At 50.8% G+C, this 19,730-nt stretch overlaps 1 protein-coding gene across 1 annotated transcript; it reads left to right on the top strand.

Moving 5' to 3' along the window:
* The first annotated feature begins 9,232 nt into the window (after positions 1-9,232).
* On the top strand, positions 9,233-14,784 carry Irx1 (iroquois homeobox 1). The gene is made up of 4 exons (XM_032896359.1): positions 9,233-9,730; positions 12,717-13,752; positions 14,045-14,117; positions 14,353-14,784. The coding sequence occupies exons 1-4, from the start codon at positions 9,455-9,457 to the stop codon at positions 14,408-14,410; spliced, it is 1,443 nt and encodes a 480-aa protein (XP_032752250.1). The 5' UTR covers positions 9,233-9,454; the 3' UTR covers positions 14,411-14,784.
* Positions 14,785-19,730: the final 4,946 nt, after the last annotated feature.

Here is a 19,730-nt window from a genome sequence, read left to right as displayed (position 1 = left end):
CAAGGACTACATGATTGCCAGCAATCACTTAAAACTAGGGCAAACAGGCCCAGAGCAGAGCTCCAACCCACACACCCAACAGCTAAAATAACTCACCTTGCAGACACCTTGATTTAGGGCTCTCAGCCTCCAAACTGTAAGACAAACCAAATTTGTGGGATCTGGCTGTAACCTCCCTGGAAGCAGAATCCAGGAAAGAAATAACAGCATAAGAACATTTGGCGTATTAATCCATGTAGCTGCTTTCGGGAGCTATGCGTTGAGCAGCAGACATAAACCATGAAAGGAAAGGTATAGTTTGTGGTATTTCAGAGGCCGCACATGGCTACTAGACTCCCGAAATACAGGCAGGACATTAAAGCACTAAGAACATGGTAAAGAGGTCAACCAGAGCCCAGAGACTCTCCCTTAGTGACCTGCCGAAGTAGTGCCTCTCAGTGACTTTATTCTTCCAGCAAGGTCCCTCTCCTAATGTTTCTAGAACCTTTTTAAACAGTACCACCAACCAGGAACCATTGCAAGCCTCAGGAGGGTACTTCATATTCACACAATAGCAGTAAATGGAGGAAGAGATAACAAGTAGTGTGAGTGTTGGGCACAGCTGCACCCTTGGGCTAAAGAGTCAAAGACAGGAGGGAAATAAAGTGTACTTAAGACTGGCTCTCAGACAGCAGTGCTGCCGAGGTGGTTCTGGGATCTCAGAGGAATGACAACAGACAGGGTGATGTATTAGAAGTGCTGGAAACTCGCAGATGGCTGCTGCCTGGTAAAGGCACCTAGCTAGGTAGATTCAGCATAGGGCAGAGGAAATGAAACTGCATCCTCTCCTTGGCTTGCAGGCTCTAATGGGTGCCCTTTGAAGTCTGAAGAGAGAAAAGGGCCCTGCAGAGCCCTAGCATCACACCGGGCAATGGGAGGCTGAGTAAATGTAATAACTGTTGTCTGACCCAGTGCTTCTTACCTTGCAGAATCATTAGGTGTCTCTGTGTGTGGCACTTAATGTCTAATTTAAGCACTTAAATACTTAGACAAGCAATTTATTTTAGCTTCCCCCACAGCACACAATACTGTCTGTTTCTTACACTGGTTCTCCATGGGCTTAAGAGAATAAATAGATAAGGAAGAATTATTAAGTAATAAGGGAAGGAGGAAGGATGATGGGGAAAAGGGAGGAGAAAGGAGTATTGGGCCACCAGGAGCAGAGATCAAGGGTAGTAGCAGGCTTGGAAGGGAGCAGTAAGAGGCTGCCTGTCCTGTGTGCCCCTAACTGTACATACGCCCCTGAGCTAAGTGCCAAGGTTCTAATCCAGGGCTCATAACAAACCACATAACTCAACTGTAGAGATGATACCACAGTCTTCAGCTTGTAAAGTGATCCCTCCCTACCACTGTCACTGCCACAGCAGCCATGCATGTGCTGGCTGGAAGGCACAGCTACTGGAAGACAGGAGTGGACTCAGACTGCTTCTTTATATTGCAGTCTTTTTTTTTTTTTTTTTTTTTTTTAAACATGAAATACATCCAGCTCATCAGGGACTGTGGACCCAGGCAAGTTCTCCTGGTTGTCATAATGGCTGAAAGCTGCTCTTCTGGGAGAGGAAATGTTCCTAATACAAAATTATAGCTAGGGTATTTTTGTGCCAGAAATGGTGTCATGGTGGTGGAATTGACATGTGCTACCAGGAAAAAAAAATGAATGCTGCATCTGTCATGGTCTGCAGAAATCTACTTGCTTGTTCTGCAATCTGAATGTCTGTAGGAAAGGTCAACGAACACTTGGAGAAAGTTAAAATTCATGACTCACCTCTTAAGAGGACCCTAGTCAGTCATGTGGATGTCTCCTGAAAAGTTATGTGATATAGAAGATGGTGGGCAGCCTGTAGGCTACCTGAGGGCATGGAGGTTGGCTCTGAAATGGCGGAGCCTTAACGGAATCTATAGAAGTACAGGGCATGGGGAAGGAAGGGGTTTTGCCTCCCTTGGCATCCCATTTACTCATAGGTATGCTGCTTCCCTTGAGCCATCTTACTCTTGGAAATGCATCTCCCAGAAGGCAACACTCCTCCTCTCTCTCCTCTCTCTCTCCCTCCTCTTTCTCCTCCCCTCCCCTCCCCCTTCCTCCCCTCCCCCTCCTGTCTCTACACTCATCCTCTTTTTCCTTTATGAATAGTCAGGTGTGCGTGTGCACACAGAGATTTCCCAAAACTCATGGAAGGTTGTGAGGCCAGGAGGCCAGGACTGAACCATGCCAGGTGTTTCTTGTGGCATTAGAAAATGAAGAAGGGAAATAGAGGAATTTAGCCAAGAACTTCAAACTGCAGAACCTCTCTAGAAAATGGCCCAGGGCTGACAGTTAAGTGAGAAAAAGAGCAGTAATCAGATCTCTAAGGGCCTTGGGACTTGCCCGTGTTCATCTGTAAGACCAGTCTTAAAAAATACTGGTAGTTCATAGATGTATCCTGGATTTCTCATAATTTCCCAGATGCCCACTAACTATTAAGACACTAGTTTCTTAGACATTTTTTGCTGGGCTGATATCTATAAAGTGTGGAAAACAGATTTTTAACCCATCAACCTGTGAGGTCTGGCGTGCACATCGCTTCACACCCTGGCATGTATTGCGAGTTCTACTGGGCTACGTTTGTGTGTGTGTGTGTGTGTGTGTGTGTGTGTGTGTGTGTGTGTGTGTGTGTATGCAAAGGGATGTCTAGCGTGTCAACTTTTATCTACAGTGATATAAACATTTGCAAGATGATAGTAAATCCTATCAGTGTTTGGTCTAAATTTCAAACATTTTTGGAAGTGTCAAGCACAAAAATGCCATTTTAGTTTCCTATCCTTCCATCCTGTGTGGATCGTTTCCTCTGAGGGTCTGACTAGCAAGTCATCTGTGGATTTGCTCAGATCTGAGGAATGTGTTATCATTGCTTAGCTATTATCTCAAGTTCTCTCCAGTTGTTACTGTCACTTGTTATTTGGAAGAGTATGTGAAGGAAATCCATAAATAAGTCTGAAAGCACATGCACCCCATCCTGCTGGTTGGGAAGAAAGATGTCACTGTAGCCATAACTGAGTGTAATTAATTTTATAGTATAACCACCCCACTATTGGTTGTTAACACATCCTTCTCAAAGTGCATGACTATGGTAAAACTCAGAGATATCTCAGAAGAAATGGAATTTAATAATTCTTATCAACCTGCCTGACAATACTGCCGCTCACACCTGAACTTAAAGTATTCTGTGATCAGATCATCCAGGAGCATGACATCTGTGTGGTCTCTTTTATTTTTCTCTTCATCAGGGTAGCATGCCTTCTCCACAAGACCTACCTCTCCGATCCATCCATCCGTCCATCCATGCTCCTGATGAAGCTCCTATCTACTACAGGCAAACAGAAAGGAGGAGGTTCCTCAAACCATGAGAACAGGAGCCCAGGTGGGTCAGCTTCCAGAGCAGCCAGAAGATTCTAGCAGACTTGCTAGTCTGTAACTGGAGTGCTTTCACTAGACTCACTGAGGAGAATGCATCTGCACACAGGTTATCCTTGGAGCCTCTCACAGAGGACAGCAGCTGGGCTGTGTCTGCTCTCCCCTTTGAAAGAAAGAAGAAATTGTGTGGTGCTAGGTTTAGGACCCGAAGGCTCAGGTTAAAGTCTGTACCACGGTAGCTTCAGTTTCCATCGTTTGATACCCACATAACCAAAGGACTTCTCATCATCAGGACAGGGTGGAAAAGCACCCTGGAGCCTGGCATGGGGAACTCAGGGCAGTTCCTGATGCTAGCATGACTTCATAATAAATGCAGATGATAACTGAGTCCTCTCACAGGCTTGCAGGGATTGGGGTGTGCCTCTAAGTACATAACCGCTTACAGCATAAACTAGATTTACATGCTAAAAGTCAGAGGACATTAATTCACCAAGGGCCCCACATGTACATAGCAGAAGAGAATCGACCTTTGTACTGATGGGATGGCTTGGCTGTCCATCACCCACGTACCTGAATCAGCCTGTGTTTGAGCTGTCCAGGAACAGCTGCAGACTCTGAGAGCTAAAGATCAGCCCTTAAATGCCGACAAGTTATCAGGGGTCTGCTGGATACTTGGCAAACGAGGCGATCTACCTTTTAAACAAATAATTCATTAGGTAATTAAATTCAAGCGAGATTACACTAATTAAATATACACTGCTGTTGAATCATAATTTCTGTGTGCCTCAGTTAGAGATGCACAATTTCCTATGAGAGAGAGAGAGAGAGAGAGAGAGAGAGAGAGAGAGAGAGAGAGAGAGATATTTTTTTACATGTTCATCACATGGTTCATTTCCAGAGGAAAAAACAAGGGGTGGGACTCCTGTCTAGAAACTTCTGAGTATGTTCTCACCTCTGCTCAGACTAGGGATAGTGGAACAGCCTTCTTATTCACCAGCTTCTCCACTACCTCCTGCAGTAACCATCCACACCCACCCTTAAAAATCAGCGACAACCGGTGTGTCCTTTTTCCCAAAAGGAAAGGTCACCCTAGATGTTGCTGGCCCGATGGATGACCAGAGCCCTGGAGGGAAATTAGAAGTCCCTTTGTCTTCAGCCCTGTGCTCGGCCTGCCTCCCTCTAATGACATTCTGAGCTTCCGAGGCATCCTCATCCTCGCTGGTGCTCACAGGGCTCAGAAGTCCCACTGGCTTTGATCTGCGATCTCAGCTGCCGGGAGCTGACAGTCCTCTGCGTGGCAGTCCCGGTTTCATTTGTCAGACACACGTTTGCTAGCTTAGGGGAGCAGGGAGCAACACCTGTACTGCAAGAATTTACATGGCCTTGCTCTGGGATGGGATTGATTTGGGACGGGTGAAATACAAACACAAACTAATTAAAAACTGCATAATGGAGCCCTACAGGAACACGGCGGAAAAACAAATAAATACAAGCGCAGCTGGCACTACGATTGCGCTTCTGCCCCTGGGCGACCGTCGGGTGACATCAAATTATAAGCCCTGAAAACCTTCATTCACACCGTCGCTGTTGATAGTATTGGAGGCATAATGGGAGTGATCTGGTTAATTAAGGGGAAATTTATAAAATATTTACGTGTGTGCACATACATGCGTGCAATCTCCATCCTGCGACTCCGAGGATACCGATATCTTGTTTCTCTAGACTGAACCACAGAGATCCACACCGCAGTCCTTAGTCCCCTGCGATTTTCAGGCCTGGATCTGCTGGCAACTGAAAAGCTCGTTCTCTAGCAAACCCTCAACACAGACCCGCCCGCTGGGCTTAGTAGCTAGTGGCGATTCCTGCCACACAGGGTTTCCTCCTCATGTGGTGAGCGATCTATGAGTCCTTTCTTTTGCAGCATTTCCTTCAAGGTTTCTATGGAGTCACTGGTGCAGATTTGGCCATTTATTCCACAGGGATGGCCACGCGTCTCCTGCCACAGTCTTTGCAGCTCTAAACCTATCTGGGAACTCGCTGTGTGAGACTCTGGTTTGCAGTTATCAAAATCTCCAGCTTCTCCTAGGAGCCCTGGTTTGGTGCTGCAAGGCATAGTAGGAGACCCGGATTAGGGGGCCCTGGACCACGGGGGGGATGCCACCGTGAGGGTTAAGGTTGCAGCTACAAGCCCTCTTGCAGTTCTCAGCATTTGATAGGCTGAGGATGGCAGCCGGCCATACAATCTGGCCCTACTGGAGGAAGTTGCAAAGTTCTAAATGTACATAAAAAAGAGATGTAAATCGGGCACAAGTCTGGTACTAAGTCCTTGTAGCTTTGGCCAGGTTAGCCCAGACATGGCGCTGCTGTTCCCATCCCCAGAGACCTATTCCTGTTATCTGCACCCGCAGCTTTTCTGTTCTGATAATGAAGCCACCACCCGAATGTTCCTAAAATAACTTCAGATCATGGCAGTGCCCCAACAGCATACTCTGGCAATCAGTGGGTGGCGATTTTTGAAGAAAAAAATTGTAAGCTGGGGCGTTACTAGCTTGATTGATACCAACCTTAACTTAATAAATCCCTGGAAGATGGGCAGTGAGAGAAAGCCGAGTACCCACAACAAGAAGACTGCGAAGGCAGCATAAAACCCAACTCTCTTTCTTGTAGAAAAGTGTCCCCAAAGAACATGCTTCCACCATACCTTAAGATCCTCTTAAAAACCAGTTTGATCCTGGGGGGGCACCTTAGGAAACCCCATCCTCAATCCCTTTCCACAGTGCCTGTTCTTCCCCACCCCCTCGCTCCACAGACATTCCCGTTCACTTCTGCCTCAAAAGGGTAGAGCCCAAGTTCAGTTAATCTGCCAGAGAGACCCAGTCCTTTGCTCTGTGCTTGTTTTACAGCTCTGTGGCTACCAGACCTGACCAGGGAGTCCACTAGATACAGGCTTGGCCCAACTTGTACAGATTCCTAGGTCTGAATTTCGACTGCTTGCTTTGCCTTGATAGCCAGTGTTGACTCCTAGAAAATACACTCTCTCGTCAGAGCCTCTCACCATCTCTGTGGAGTCAGGGAAGGTTGCTTGGGGTTGCAGGGAAGGTTTCCGGTGGAGGGATCTATGGTTTCTGGTGGTGTGGGTAAGCAAACTCCATGACCTTCCTGGAGACTCTCTATTGTCTATTGCTCCACATTCTGTCCAAAAAAGGCAATGAGCCCCCCCCCCAACAAGGATGTTAGCACAAGAGCTCTATAGCTCTTCCAGACTGGATCCCTTCTTCCCACATATTACAGATGCCATCAACATCTTGGCCCTAATTTTCCAGAGACAGGAGAATTTCCAGCTTCTGCTCAGGCATCCCCTCCAGCTGGAGATTTGTGGGTAATTTTATGACTGTTCTTGTGTTCCCTACGTTGCTGTCTTCACCTCCCTGTTGCTCCCCACTACTAGAGGTTCAAGCTTCTGGGTGAGGAGCCAAGGAGATAGAAAGGAGGCTCTACTAGCCCCTTCCAGAACTGGGTTTAAGCACAAGTGTCTTTCTTGCAGCCTGATCTATGGCAAAGAGCAGTTAGCTTTCCTACACCTCACCAACCTAGTCCATACCCTTGCTGCCACCCAGTCTGCCCAGCCGCATCTCTCAAATTACCTTGTAGTTTCCACCCATTTCCTGTCTTTGGTGCAGTCAACCTACATAGAGGGAGAAGTCGCACTGATGGGCCAGTGGGGGGTGAGAATAAATTACCCCAGTTCCTTCCCAATCCCCTTCCTAAGAGTCTAATAGACCTAAGGCAAGTGACCCAACACCTGCAAGTCAAGCAAGCAGTTGCGGGGAGTGATGACAGGCTGGTGACCCCTCTGCCACTGCTTACTGGCAGGGAGATGTATTTGGAAGACTTCCCACCTCCTTGCTCAGGTCTTATCTTTCCTGCCTTTACCTGTCACCTGAAGTGAGTGGTTCACTGAGCAAGGACAATGGTCAGGTCCGCTATTCACTAGAATGAAGTGATGTGTTTGTTTGGAGGATGTAAGATAGGATCCTAAGATTCTGGTTGCAAGATGGCTGCTGAGCTGGGAACCAGGAAGAGGTCATGATTAGGAACTTCATAAGCTAGAACATCAGGGGGTTCCCTCAGGGTAACCTCCAGACTAAATCCAAGCAGAAAAGCAGTTCCTGAGGTTCCTGGGGGGTGGGAGGTATGACGTATGCAGGCTCTTATGGAGTGAACAGCCTGAACAAGTAAGAAGTCCTGAACCAGAGGAGAGAAATGAAGCCTGACTTTCCCGCTGGTAATTAGTAACTACTTTTACCAGTCGTATTGTGGCTAATTACAGGCAACCTTCAGTGTCTGATTTCAAGACCTATAGGGAGGAGGACTTTCTGATGTTGCAGGAGTTTGGAACTCCAGGCAAGCACATGGGCTTTAGCTGGTGTCCAGGGTCCTGATGGCCCTAAAAACAGCATTTCAGTGTGCATGTTGGGGCTCTCTGTCAAGCCTGCCCCTGTGCCTCTTAATTCTCTAAGGCTGGCATTAGACTCTGAGGGTGAAGCTCTGCATGATTGCATGATGATGTGATGTGACACACTCAGACATATGCCACATTATAGGCAGCAGCAAGAAACGTGGCACTAGCAGTTCTGAACTTCCAATAGCAATCTAGGGAACCCAGCACAGAAGCATCTTTCTCTGGCTGGCCCTGCTACATAAGAGAGGAAGGTACATTCCAAGTCTGCCCGGAGAACAGAGCAGCCAGCCTCCTGTCCCAGGCCACATAACTGCTGCTGGCTTTCACACTGTCTAGTTCTCATTCTCCCTGCCTCTGAGATAGAAACTGGGCAGAGGAGTCAGGGGTGGGGAGCTCAAGGCCAGCGGACTGATGGCTGTCCTGTCCTACTGGCTAGTCGCAGCGCCGCCTCAGGCCTCAGGTACCTGAGCTCCACACAAGTTGGCGCTCCCAGTCTGCCCACCTAATGGATAAACGCGGGCACCCAGGCCATGCAGGCTTCTCCAAAGCTGGAAGAGGGTGATATGTAGCTACAGGCAAGATTCAACCCTCCCTTTACCTTGCGAAGGTCCGTTCCTTCCTACACTTCCTTTCCCCTCCCTCTAGGATCTCTCCGCTACTCTAGACAGTGATTTCTCGGCTGGCTTGCCCGTTTTCGAAGTTTTTATATTTGGAGGAACCGACAGAGCACGGCCACATCCGGCTTCCCCAAGAGCAAGGGGGTCAGCGATTTCCAGAGGATCTGTTAATAGCAAGTGGGGCCAGGGAGACGACGCACCCTGTATCAGAGGTGTCGAGCCAAGCGTTGATTTATCCGAACACTTCAGCCAAATATGTCCCACGGAGGTGCTGCAACGCCAGCCACAGAGGAGAGGCTGCTCGCTGTAGACTGTCCCCTGGCCCCAGGCCTCTCTCCCTGCCACCCCAGCTGTGGAAACGCAATCCCCGAGTTGCTTTTGTTAAAAGGAGGTGGGGGAACAGATCTCGGATGCAAAACCGGGTGTCAGACAGCTGTAAACCGGTGTCGACAGGTTGTCAAAAGCCGCGGGGGCTGGTTGGGAAGGAGCCTGAGGCCTCCGGACCTAAACCAGCAGACGGGCCGCGCGCGCCCACCGGAGGAGGAGGTGGCCCGGCGGGCGCGGGGCACCACGTGCTCGCCGTGAGGGGCGGGAGCGGCCAGCGAGGGCGGGCTGGAGGCAGGGAGGGGGCGGGAAGGGAGCCAGGGGCGGGGCCTGTGCTCAAGGGGATGCCAATCAAAGCATCAACTTCAAATTGTGTCTGAGAGCCCGGCCGCCGAGCGGAGGGCGGCCGCCGCAGTCGGCGCGCGATCTCGGATCCGGGCGCAGCCGGGCGCCGCCAACGAGCACTGGGCTGAGGAACAGCGAGCGGCCCCCGCCCCCGGGCCGGCCGGAGCGCGCCCGGCCCGCCGCCCGCAGCCCCAGAGCCGCGCCTCCTGCGATCGACAGCCCGTCTCTTTGCCCGCGCAGTTAGTGTTGCCCTCCACCACCGCCAAGCCCGCGGACATGTCCTTCCCGCAGCTGGGCTACCCGCAATACCTAAGCGCCGCGGGCCAGGCGCCTACGGTGGAGAAGCGCCCTGGGATGCTGGCTGCGGCCGCGGCTGCTGCAGCCGCCGCCTCGTCGGGTCGGCCGGGGACTGCAGAGCTGGGAGCGGGCGCCGGAGCGGCCGCGGTCACCTCGGTGCTGGGCATGTATGCCGCGGCGGGACCGTACGCGGGCGCACCCAACTACAGCGCCTTTCTGCCCTATGCCGCGGACCTCAGCCTCTTCTCCCAGATGGTGAGTGCTCCCGCCTCCCGCGCGTCCTCCTGGCCCGCACCCACGGGAGATCACGGCGCCCGGGGACAGCGGGAGCGGTTGGCCGAGCAGAGAAACAGAGGACCCGCAGGCAGTGTCTGGAAAAAGAGCGAAAGGGGTCCTGCACAGGGGATCCGGTGGCGGAGACCTCGTTCCCCCGGGGACTGGGGAATGCCCAGAGGCACAGGCAGTGACCACTGCAGTCTTGGGGGTTGAAGACCCGATCCTGAAAGGGTTGTGCGCTAGTAGAGAGAAACCCCGAGAGCAGGCCTGAGAGCGCGGCAGGCGCTGGAGGTCCGGGCAAAACCGCCAGGCGCCTCTGTGCGACAGGGCAGGCCCGCCGGCCCCCGCAGCCAGGGCCGCTTTAGTAACACTGCTCTGGCCTGGCGGCTGGCCTCGCCTGAGCGCTGCAAGAGCTTTCCCTTGGGCCCAGAAGACCTTCCTTCTCCCTCTTTGGCAGAGCAGAGGTAGTTGCCCTGGACTTTGCCAAAGGGAACCGGTTAAATCTAGCGGAGTCCGTCAAAAACATCCCAACAAACAATAGACATCCGCGGAGCAGAGAGGTCTCTTAATGGCGTGTGTAGGCACCATAGGGATCGGGATCCCGGTTAAGAAATACTAAGTTGACATAAATTCTGGTTTCCGAAACGGTGTTTGCCTTTACTTTCGTAAGTTGCCAAACTTTCCTTTTCATTTGAGCCGAAAGAAAAGCACTTTTCTTCCCGCGTTACATAAGGGAGAGTTAAAGGAACAGTGTCCCAGTGATTAAAATAAATGGTGCTTTCCCATCTCCTGTCCCAGTGGGTGTCAGATGGGTGTGTGTGTGTGTGTGTGTGTGTGTGTGTGTGTGTGTGTGTGTGTGTGTGTGTAAATTTAATTCTCCACAGGAGTATTGGCCAGTCTGTCCTTTCCACCGATCAATTTTTCTTGGTTTGACTGAAAGGTCGGACTGCTTAAACTTGAGGCCGCTGGCAAAGTGCAAGGCGGGCGCCGGATTTTGGGAGGCAGCCCCCTGCCGCCCTGCTATCTTCTGGATAGCGCAATTTCCAAGAACCCCGAATTATCCAGTCCCTGGGAAAACAGACCAGACCAGATCCCCTTAAAGGATGGCCTCCAACTGTGCAGGAGCAAAGCGGCTAGCGCGATTTCCCGAACTTTTCTTGTAGTTTAGAAAGAAAGCCTATTTCTTAGTGGTCGGCCCGCCAGCTGCCTTTCGGGTGCTTCCCAACCAGGAAGATCAACCCCCCATTTTGTTCAGACAGCCAGTATGCCCCGGGAGCGATGAGAGATTTACAAGGTGCCCTTTCGAAAACAATTCCCAACAGAGACGAGGCCGAAATTTCTCCTTTACGATTACAACTAAAATAATTTTAAAAGGCGAAATGTACATTTTACAAAGGCGAGGTTCAAACGAATTCGGGCCACAGAAGTCTCTGAGGCGCGGCCTCGGTCACTAAATTAATTAGTCAAAGGAACAAGCTTTGAGTAACTTTTTTAGGGTTCCGACTTCGTTTTTGTTAACCTGGTAACTGGATCCTTTTTAAAATGGAAGACGAAGGGTGATTTATTTATTATTTTTACGAATATTTTAACTGCAAATTTGAATACAGATGTGAACCATTTGGGAATCCTGCCTCTGTGCTTGTGGGGGAGGGGGTCTGCTCCCATTGTGATGAGGTATGGAAGGTCGGTAGGAGGTTTGTGTTGTTGTTTAATTTTGTTTTCTCTTTAAACTAAAGGGAAAATAAAATTCCTCCCCTAAGATGTTTGTGTTACCTCCAGGTCTCCTACCGGGTTCTTGGAAAGTAGAGCTAAATCCAAACCCTCAGAAGAGGCCTAGCTTTCTAACCTTTAGGATCCGGTATTTGGAACCCAAAAGATAAAATTGTGAGTGAACGTCTGTCTGGGCAATTTATGGTAATAATGAGGCCTAATGAGGCTGTTAGAAAGATAAAATGTTATTTACCAAAAAACCTGATGGGATAATTTGACTTGCTGTGTTTTACTACTGATGATAAAAAGAATATTGATTGCAAATAAATCATGGCCTCTAAATGCCTGCAAACAGTTTCTGTTTGCTCGGCTGCAGATCAAAGTCAAACTTAAGAGATAAAGTAACCAAGAAGAGGCCCAGGAAACTGAACCGGTTCCCCTGAGCTGCAGCCTGTGGCTCCAGGGCCTGACGTTAATATTTTACCGGATAAGCTCTCCTTTTGTATTTTTTTAAAAATGTGTTTTGTCATTGTTACTGAGGATGGCCAGGATTAAATTTTCAATTACCTGTCACCACTACAGACCTCGAAGCGTGAGTGAACCATTATATGCAGATTAATTTGGGAGGCAAAAGGAGGGCTCTGCTTTCATTTTAAATTGGTGGTGAATTTAGACTGAAGAGTGCCTTGGATGGTTTATTTTGATTGAGTCCTTCAGGGTGGAAGGGAGGGAGGGGCCTTGAATTCTGAGTGCTTCACTTTGGAGAAACTGTTTCATCAGCCTACATAAAAGGTTTCCCCCTCCAGCTAGTGTAAGACGAACTTGAAAATCTGAATTTTGTGAAGGGGTGGTGTTGGGGACCAAGGGTTCTGGGAAGACTCGGGAAGGGGGAGGGGCAGGGCTGGTGCTGAGTTCTAAAAATCCGGTGCTTCTAGAAGTTTTTCTAGAGTGAACAACAGTCTTTTTTAAAAATCTGTTTAGTGGAGACCCAGAGCCTACACTCCAGTTTTAGGCTCCAGCTGCTTCGATTCTTTCTCCAAGTAGTGGTGTGGGGTGTGTGTGTGTGTGTGTGTGTGTGTGTGTGTGTGTGTGTGTGTGCCTGTTTTCTGAGTCTGGTGAATCAAGTGCCCCCAGGGTCCACAGCAGCAAGGATCTTCCTTTCCTAGCCCCTGAAACTCATCTCTCCCCATCTCTCTCTCTCTCTTTCTCTCTCCACTTCCTTTCTCTTTTCTCTCCTGCTCTGCGGTTGCTTCAGGGCTCTCAGTATGAACTCAAGGACAACCCCGGGGTACACCCAGCTACCTTCGCAGCCCACACAACGCCTGCTTATTATCCCTATGGCCAGTTCCAATACGGGGATCCCGGACGGCCCAAGAACGCCACGCGCGAGAGCACAAGCACACTGAAAGCCTGGCTCAACGAACACCGCAAGAATCCGTACCCCACCAAAGGAGAGAAGATCATGCTGGCCATTATTACCAAGATGACCCTCACACAGGTCTCCACCTGGTTCGCCAACGCGCGCCGGCGCCTCAAGAAGGAAAACAAGGTGACTTGGGGGGCGCGCAGCAAGGACCAGGAAGACGGCGCCCTCTTTGGCAGCGACACCGAGGGCGACCCCGAGAAGGCCGAGGACGACGAGGAGATCGACCTGGAGAGCATTGACATCGATCAGATTGACGAACGTGATGGCGACCAGAGCAATGAAGACGACGAGGACAAGGTGGAGGCTCCGAGGGCGCGCGTAGCCCCTCCCGCCCCAGCTCGGGACCAGAGCTCCCCGTTGTCGGCCGCGGAGACACTCAAGTCCCAAGATTCGCCCTTGGGCCTGGCTAAGGAGGTCTCAGAGCCGGGCAGCACGCGCCTTCTGAGTCCGGGAGCCGCGGCGGTCGGCCTGCAGGGCGCGCCTCACAGCAAGCCCAAGATCTGGTCACTGGCTGAGACAGCCACTAGCCCCGACGGTGCGCCTAAGGCGTCCCCACCGCCACCCTCCAGCCACGCCAGCGCACACGGGCCGCCCAGCAGCTCGCCCCTGCAACACCCGGCCTTTCTACCCAGCCACGGACTGTACACCTGCCATATAGGCAAGTTTTCCAACTGGACCAACGGCGCGTTCCTAGCACAGGGCTCGCTGTTGAACATGCGATCTTTCCTGGGAGTCAGTGCACCGCATGCAGCACCTCATGGCCCACACCTGACCGCGCCGCCACCTCCGCAGCCGCCTGTCCAGGTTGCCACAGGGGTGCTCCATGGTGAGAAGGCCTCGGCGAGCAGCAGTCCTGCGCTTCCAGGTACTGAGCCAAATGGTCGCATCTAAGTTTTTTGGTCTCGGACATACAGAGACCTAGAGATGAATTGAGTAATGGTAATGGTGGGTAGGGGAGGCTTAATGTAGGAGCTAGGCCTATGTTTCTCTGAGGCACTGAACTGTATCCAAGGGCTTGTTCCACGGAGGTATAGGGGCAGACATTAGAAAATTTACCTGAGCATTATCAAGAAATCTGGGCATAAAGACCCTTCCAACCTGAGCACCCCACTACATAACCCTTTTCCTAACCTTGCCAATCTTCTGTTTTCTCTCAGAGAGAGACCTAGTCACCAGGCCGGATTCGCCCCCACAGCAGCTAAAGTCGCCCTTCCAGCCGGTGCGCGACAAGTGAGTGCTTTTTTTGCTTGCTTTTGCCCTGGGGCGGGATGGATGTGGCGGTGCGGGTCCCGCAGTCGTAATTGGAGAGCACTACCGGCCTAGCCTGCTCCAGTTCTCTGGAACAGGGAGCCTGATGGGAGGCGGTCTAGCTCCAGCCCCCTGCTCTGCCGGAAGAAGCTGGGGCACAGTGACGCTGGATCTGTTTACTCATTGCTGGTGTCTTCTTGCTGTGTTTCTCAAACAGCTCGCTGGCCCCGCAGGAGGGAACGCCTCGGATCCTCGCAGCCCTCCCGTCTGCCTGATTAAGGGGGGTCGTCTTTTACTTTTGCGGGGAGAGGGGAGGGGGGAGGGGTTGGGGGGAGGAGACGAGGGAAGAATTAAGACAAATATTTGAGACTTGTGTAAAGGACAAACGTGACCGCAGCGTCAGTGATTCTCACACATCGCTCTCTGCAGAAAGGGGCTCATCCTGCCTAAGAGCTTGGGGAGGGGGAGTAAGGCTCAGCCTGCCGCTCGGGTTGGTTATCCGATTCGGTAAATGCCTCCCCCTCCGTGTTTGCGTCTTCTTTGTTTCTTTTCCCCCCTTTCTGTATATAGCGTGATTTCAGATTGTAAATAGCGCGTCAGCGAACTTGTTTAAATCATATATTTTTGTCTAATAAACTAAATGAAACGATGTGCACGCGGCTGTAGCTGTTTGTCCTTGTGCTCCTGCGTTTTGGGGGAGGCAATGATATATGCGATCTTGAAATCCTGGGCACAGTCCAAGGGGCTGTGGTTACACCAGAGACTCCTTTGGGAGAAGGGTCTTGGAACAGTGTTTCCACCGAGCAAACCACTGTGTCGGGCGCACAGTCTTTCGGTGGTGATAGTGGTCGAATTTGTTCGTTTTGCTCTTAGGCCAGCTTCTTGTTGGCAGTTTAAATCTTTGCCACGCTTAGACAAGCGTTTATCTGGAGCAGCCTTTCTCAGTACGTTCAATTTTAGGCAGTTTACAAAAACGATGTTTTAAAGTGGATCAAAATGGGGGGAAATGAAGAGAATTTTCAATCACACTCCCAAAGGGGAACTTCGGGCTCGAAATCAATTACTCACTAGCTGTGTGAGCGGTGCGTTTTAGAGGAGGGTCGTTTTCTAGGCAGAGTGTGGATGTAATGGAGTATGAAATATTGCTCGCAATGTGTTTAGTTACTTGTTTAAGTGTAAAGAGGAGAAAACGGACGGTTCTTTTTTAATAGTCTCATGTAAATGAGCGACGTAGGGTGCGGTTCCGGGGTTCTCTGGGTTTATGATTCAAGATTAGACAGTGGCTTCAGAGAAAAGGTACGCTCTGGGGTGGGGAGTGAGTGGCGATTGTAGTGGAGAAGTTGCCAAGGGCACTTCTCAAAACCCGGGTAGGGCGATCTGTGACCGCGCGTGCCCAGACAAATAGTCCAGTCAGAAGACAGAGGGTTTGAGGAGGCTGGGGACGACTGTAGCAAAAGTGCGGGAAGGAGCTGGCTCCACACTCGCCAGCTGCAGAGCAGTTTTGAAAACCACAGTGGAGAGTTAGGAGCCCCACCACTCTGCTTTGCGGCTGTACCAACCGGTCGTGCGCGCTCTTCTGCAGAGTTGAAGGCTCTGCCAAACCAGAGCCGGGACTCTAATGGCTGCGGGACTGGGATTCATGACGACTGGCAAGCAAACAGTAAAACTTCCTAAGACGATGTAAACTGTTGGGAAAACAGGCTAAGTGGAGACAGTCGTAGAAGTTGGGCAGTCCCTCCCCAGTTTAGGCTCAGTTCTTCCCAGCTGCAGCTGCCAGAAAGCTTGCTCTCCCACTGGGCTGCTCAGAGGAGTCTGTGTGTGTGTGTGTGTGTGTGTGTGTGTGTGTGTGTGTGTGTGTGTGTGTGTGTGTGTGTGTGTGTGTGTGTGTGTTCCCGTGTGTGCGCTGTGTGCGCGCACTCTGGACGACCGCGTGCCTTTGACCTCCACTACTTGCTTGCATCAAGAACCAGCGGGCACCCCCAATGCACCACCAGGACCATACTGCACTCAGGGCATGCTCCCTCTCCTCCTCGATTCTTCCCGCTCTTGCCCACCAGTTGGGTGAGAATTGGGTTTTTGAACCGGAGAGAGAGGTTCAGAGCTGCTACCAAAGCAAATAACTGTACCGCACGTGGGATCATGAGTCAGGGAGCAGTGCAGTGCATCCTATGTTGACGGAGCAGCTGAGGAGGAGCTGGGCAGTCCAGCTAGGTAAACCTGGGTCCCATAGACTCCCTCTGCTAAGCTGATGGGAGCTCCGAGGTCTGAATGGACATGCTCGAGGCGCCCTCTATGGTCCGAAAGCAGAATGGGACTTTGACCCCAGCTGGTGGTGTTTCTGGGGCTCCTTGAAACTCTGGGACAGTTGACTCTTGGGGCTCCCTAGGCAAAAGCACGGATTTGTAGTGACAAGGCCTCATGCTTGTTCCTGGGATCAATCATGTGTGTGAGCATGTGTGCGGTGTGTGTCTGGGGGCCTGTCAGGCCACTGGCATTTGGAGGCAAAAGTGGGCCCTGGACTGTAAGCTGTGCTTTCTTTGTCCTGATGGAGTTGGCTAAGTCAAAAGAACCCTTTTACAACATCCTTGCTGAGGTCGCATGGATCCTCATGTCTCCGGACCCTCATCCCAGAGGCTCTGGAGTGGGGTTCTTGAGGAAACTGCATCTCTGAAGAAACCTGACCTTGGGCCTGGAATGAGGAATGAGAACGCCAGGCACACTAGCACGCTGCTCAGACCTTCCAAACGTGCTGGGAGATTTGTTCTTGGTGCCGGTGGGAAGCTGCAGCTGAACTCTGGGGGACTCCTTCAGCTCAAGCAGGTAAGGTCTCCTTTTCCCGTCTCTCAACCTAGTAATGGCCCGAGTACCGCCCTTCTACTTACTTGTGTTCCTTGCAGAATACATTTGGGGAGCTCTCCTGGCATGTTCAACTGTTGAACTAGTATGTGCCTAACTGGCAGAATCCGGGGAGGATAGGAGCTCAGTAATCTAGAAGGTGGGGCTGAGCAGCCTGGGTCCTTCTCCCGAGGATCAGCTTTCACAGAACACAGGTCAGCTCTCAGTCAGAGTTGCTTTTCTTCCAAGACATGCTAGAAGTGGATTTTTAATCAAGCCCCAAAGCATTGTTTTGCATTGTTTGTTTACATTTTTCTCTACAACTGCTACATATGTACACATGTATTGCTGTGCCATGATGGTCCTGGGTGCTGGGGAAGTTAATCTTTTGAAAAAACAAACAAACAAAACAATGTGGTCTCAGAGAACTTAGAGATACTAACATCTACCATGAGAGCCACAAATGTTCCTTGGGAAGTTTTTGACGGTGTAGGACACTTCTACCACATCTTGTCCCAGGCGTCAGCCCCAGTGTGGGGACAGCTTTGTGACAGGAAGTGAGGTGCTGGGTGTGGGGAGTGTACTCCCCGTAGAACTGGTGGTCTCCGCATAGAACATCCATCCTCCCTGTGAGAAGGACATTCAGTGTTCTGCCCAGACTCTCTCTAGATAAACTGCTTTGGAACTTCACTGAGGACATGGAAGGGTGAGAAACAACTCTAGTCTAGGGCCCCATGCTTCAGTGCCCAGCCCATCTCCTATGAAGTGAGCATCACCCCCCTTGGCTGACCTGCTGGAACTTGTGCAATCACCCTGCTCCTGTCCAGTCCTCTTTTCTCTGATCCATTATATAGAAGCACATTTATCTCCCTGCAATATGGAGAATTCATATTTATATCTCCATTATAGTGGTCTGACACTGATTAATGTAATATGGGTCTTGGCTCAGAAGGGCGTCACCGATGAATCATGTCCTGCTGAGTTCCAGTTGTCCTTTGGTTCAGACTTAGGCAGAGAATGAGGAAGGAGAGAGAAAAAGAGGGAGGACAGGGCCAGACACAGCACCTGGGGGTGCCTTGGATCTGGCTTCTAGTCTCACAAATCCTCCATACCTCAGCTGAGTGGGCTCAGTGCAGTCCCTGATCAGTTTTTCTCCTCTCTCGAGGATTCAGAGAACCCAAACATGCTTTCATCTTATAGAGGGTGTTTACCACCAGAAAGAGGTGAGCCTTCCAAGGCAGACACAGGGGTTTATGGACACTGGCTTGAGAGTTTAGAGGAGTTCAGAACAGGAAATGTGTTTTCAAACTGACTGGTCATTTGCCAATAATTACTGCAAATGGAAATTTTGAAAATAAGGAAGGAAGCAAGAGCCCAGAGAGGGTCACTTGCTGAGTGAGGTGATGAGGGGCAGGGTTTAGGAGAGGAGAACACTGAGAAGGACCCATATGTTTGGAGTGTACCAGGCACAGGGATTTGCATGGCCAGACCGATTCCTAGGCATCTCTGAACTCATTACTGGGTGGAGAACTATCTAGGACCTCAGGTCTCCCAAGTTAGACAGGAAGGCTTTATTTAGGGTACTGGATTCTAAGTGTGATGTGTAGTGAGGGAGAACATGGATGTGGCTCTCAGAGGCAAATGTGTGGGGAGGACAAGTGGAATGGATTGGCCATAGTGTTGGAGTCCAGGGTAGGATCCAGGAGACAGAGGAACTGAAGCTGGGCCAAGCCCTGAGAATGGTGATAGAGCTTGCCCAGTTTGAGGGATTCCTTCATGACTTTTAGGTGGGTTAGGGGGTAGGGTGCAGAGAATGAGAGAGCCTCACTTCAAAGCCTGCTTGCAGCTGCAGCCCATGGAACTGTCCTGGGTTGAAGCTCATCGGGGGTCTTCAGTTGCATGGTCTCCATGCAGACCCTGCAGTGATCCCAGGAGCAGTTTACTGCTGCCAAGCACTGCAATCTCCTGTGTGCCCCCACGGAGCAGGGCTGCTCTAATTCTGACTTCAGGGCTGGAGCTAAAAGGCCTCCAAAGGGCACCGCATGGGGGCTGTTGGAGGCCTTTGTATCTCGGGAAAGTGGGACCTGCTCATATGGCTCAGGGCACCATTGGCTATGTGATGCTGGGTCGTTCCAGTCAGTCCAGCTAGGGCCCCATACTATGGTTTCATATGGCCAACTTCTGTAGCTATGGTCTGTATACCAAAGCAGTGATAAGTTGTGTACTTTTAACACTTGTTTTCATTGGAGAAAAGAGCTTTGAAAGTCACCCTGACACCATGGTGGAGGGCTCTTGCACAGCCTAAAATTCCAAGGTTGTTTGAGGCAGGGCAGCAGAGAGAAAAGTCTGGACAAATTTGCTGGCCTCTGCATGGATTTTCTGAATCTGGTCCTGCCACAAGGGACCCAAAGGGTAGGGAGCCACATGGGGCTGTGGAGTATTGGTATGAGACTTGGTGTGGGAAGTTCCTCTGCTGGCTGCCTCTGTCAGCCTGCGAAGGAAGAGCTTTCACTGTCCTCTAGGCAGGGAGGTGTCAGGGTCTGAGGCCAGCTTTTTCTTTAAGCTACTGCTGTTTTCTGAAAACTCCTGGGCCATTTCTGATTCCCATATCCATTCTTCAGCTTCTTGGGTGTATTGGTTGGACAAGGGGATGCAGATGCTATGGTTGGGCTGCACAGAGGATGGAGACAGAGATAAACTAGTGAACCCCATATCTAAGGCCAGCCACCTTTCTTTCTCTGCCCTGACCAAGAAGCGTCT

The sequence above is a fragment of the Rattus rattus genome, chromosome 2, assembly GCF_011064425.1.
Source record: "Rattus rattus isolate New Zealand chromosome 2, Rrattus_CSIRO_v1, whole genome shotgun sequence".
Taxonomy (NCBI): Eukaryota; Metazoa; Chordata; class Mammalia; order Rodentia; family Muridae; genus Rattus; species Rattus rattus.
This window is presented reverse-complemented; position numbering and strand designations above follow the sequence as displayed.

Coding starts and splice junctions, on each gene's coding strand:
- Irx1 (XM_032896359.1), top strand. CDS start 9,455: ATGTCCTTCCCGCAGCTGGGCTACCCGCAATACCTAAGCGCCGCGGGC. Junction 13,753..14,044: donor CAGCAGTCCTGCGCTTCCAG/GTACTGAGCCAA, acceptor GTTTTCTCTCAG/AGAGAGACCTAGTCACCAGG. Junction 14,118..14,352: donor TTCCAGCCGGTGCGCGACAA/GTGAGTGCTTTT, acceptor TTTCTCAAACAG/CTCGCTGGCCCCGCAGGAGG.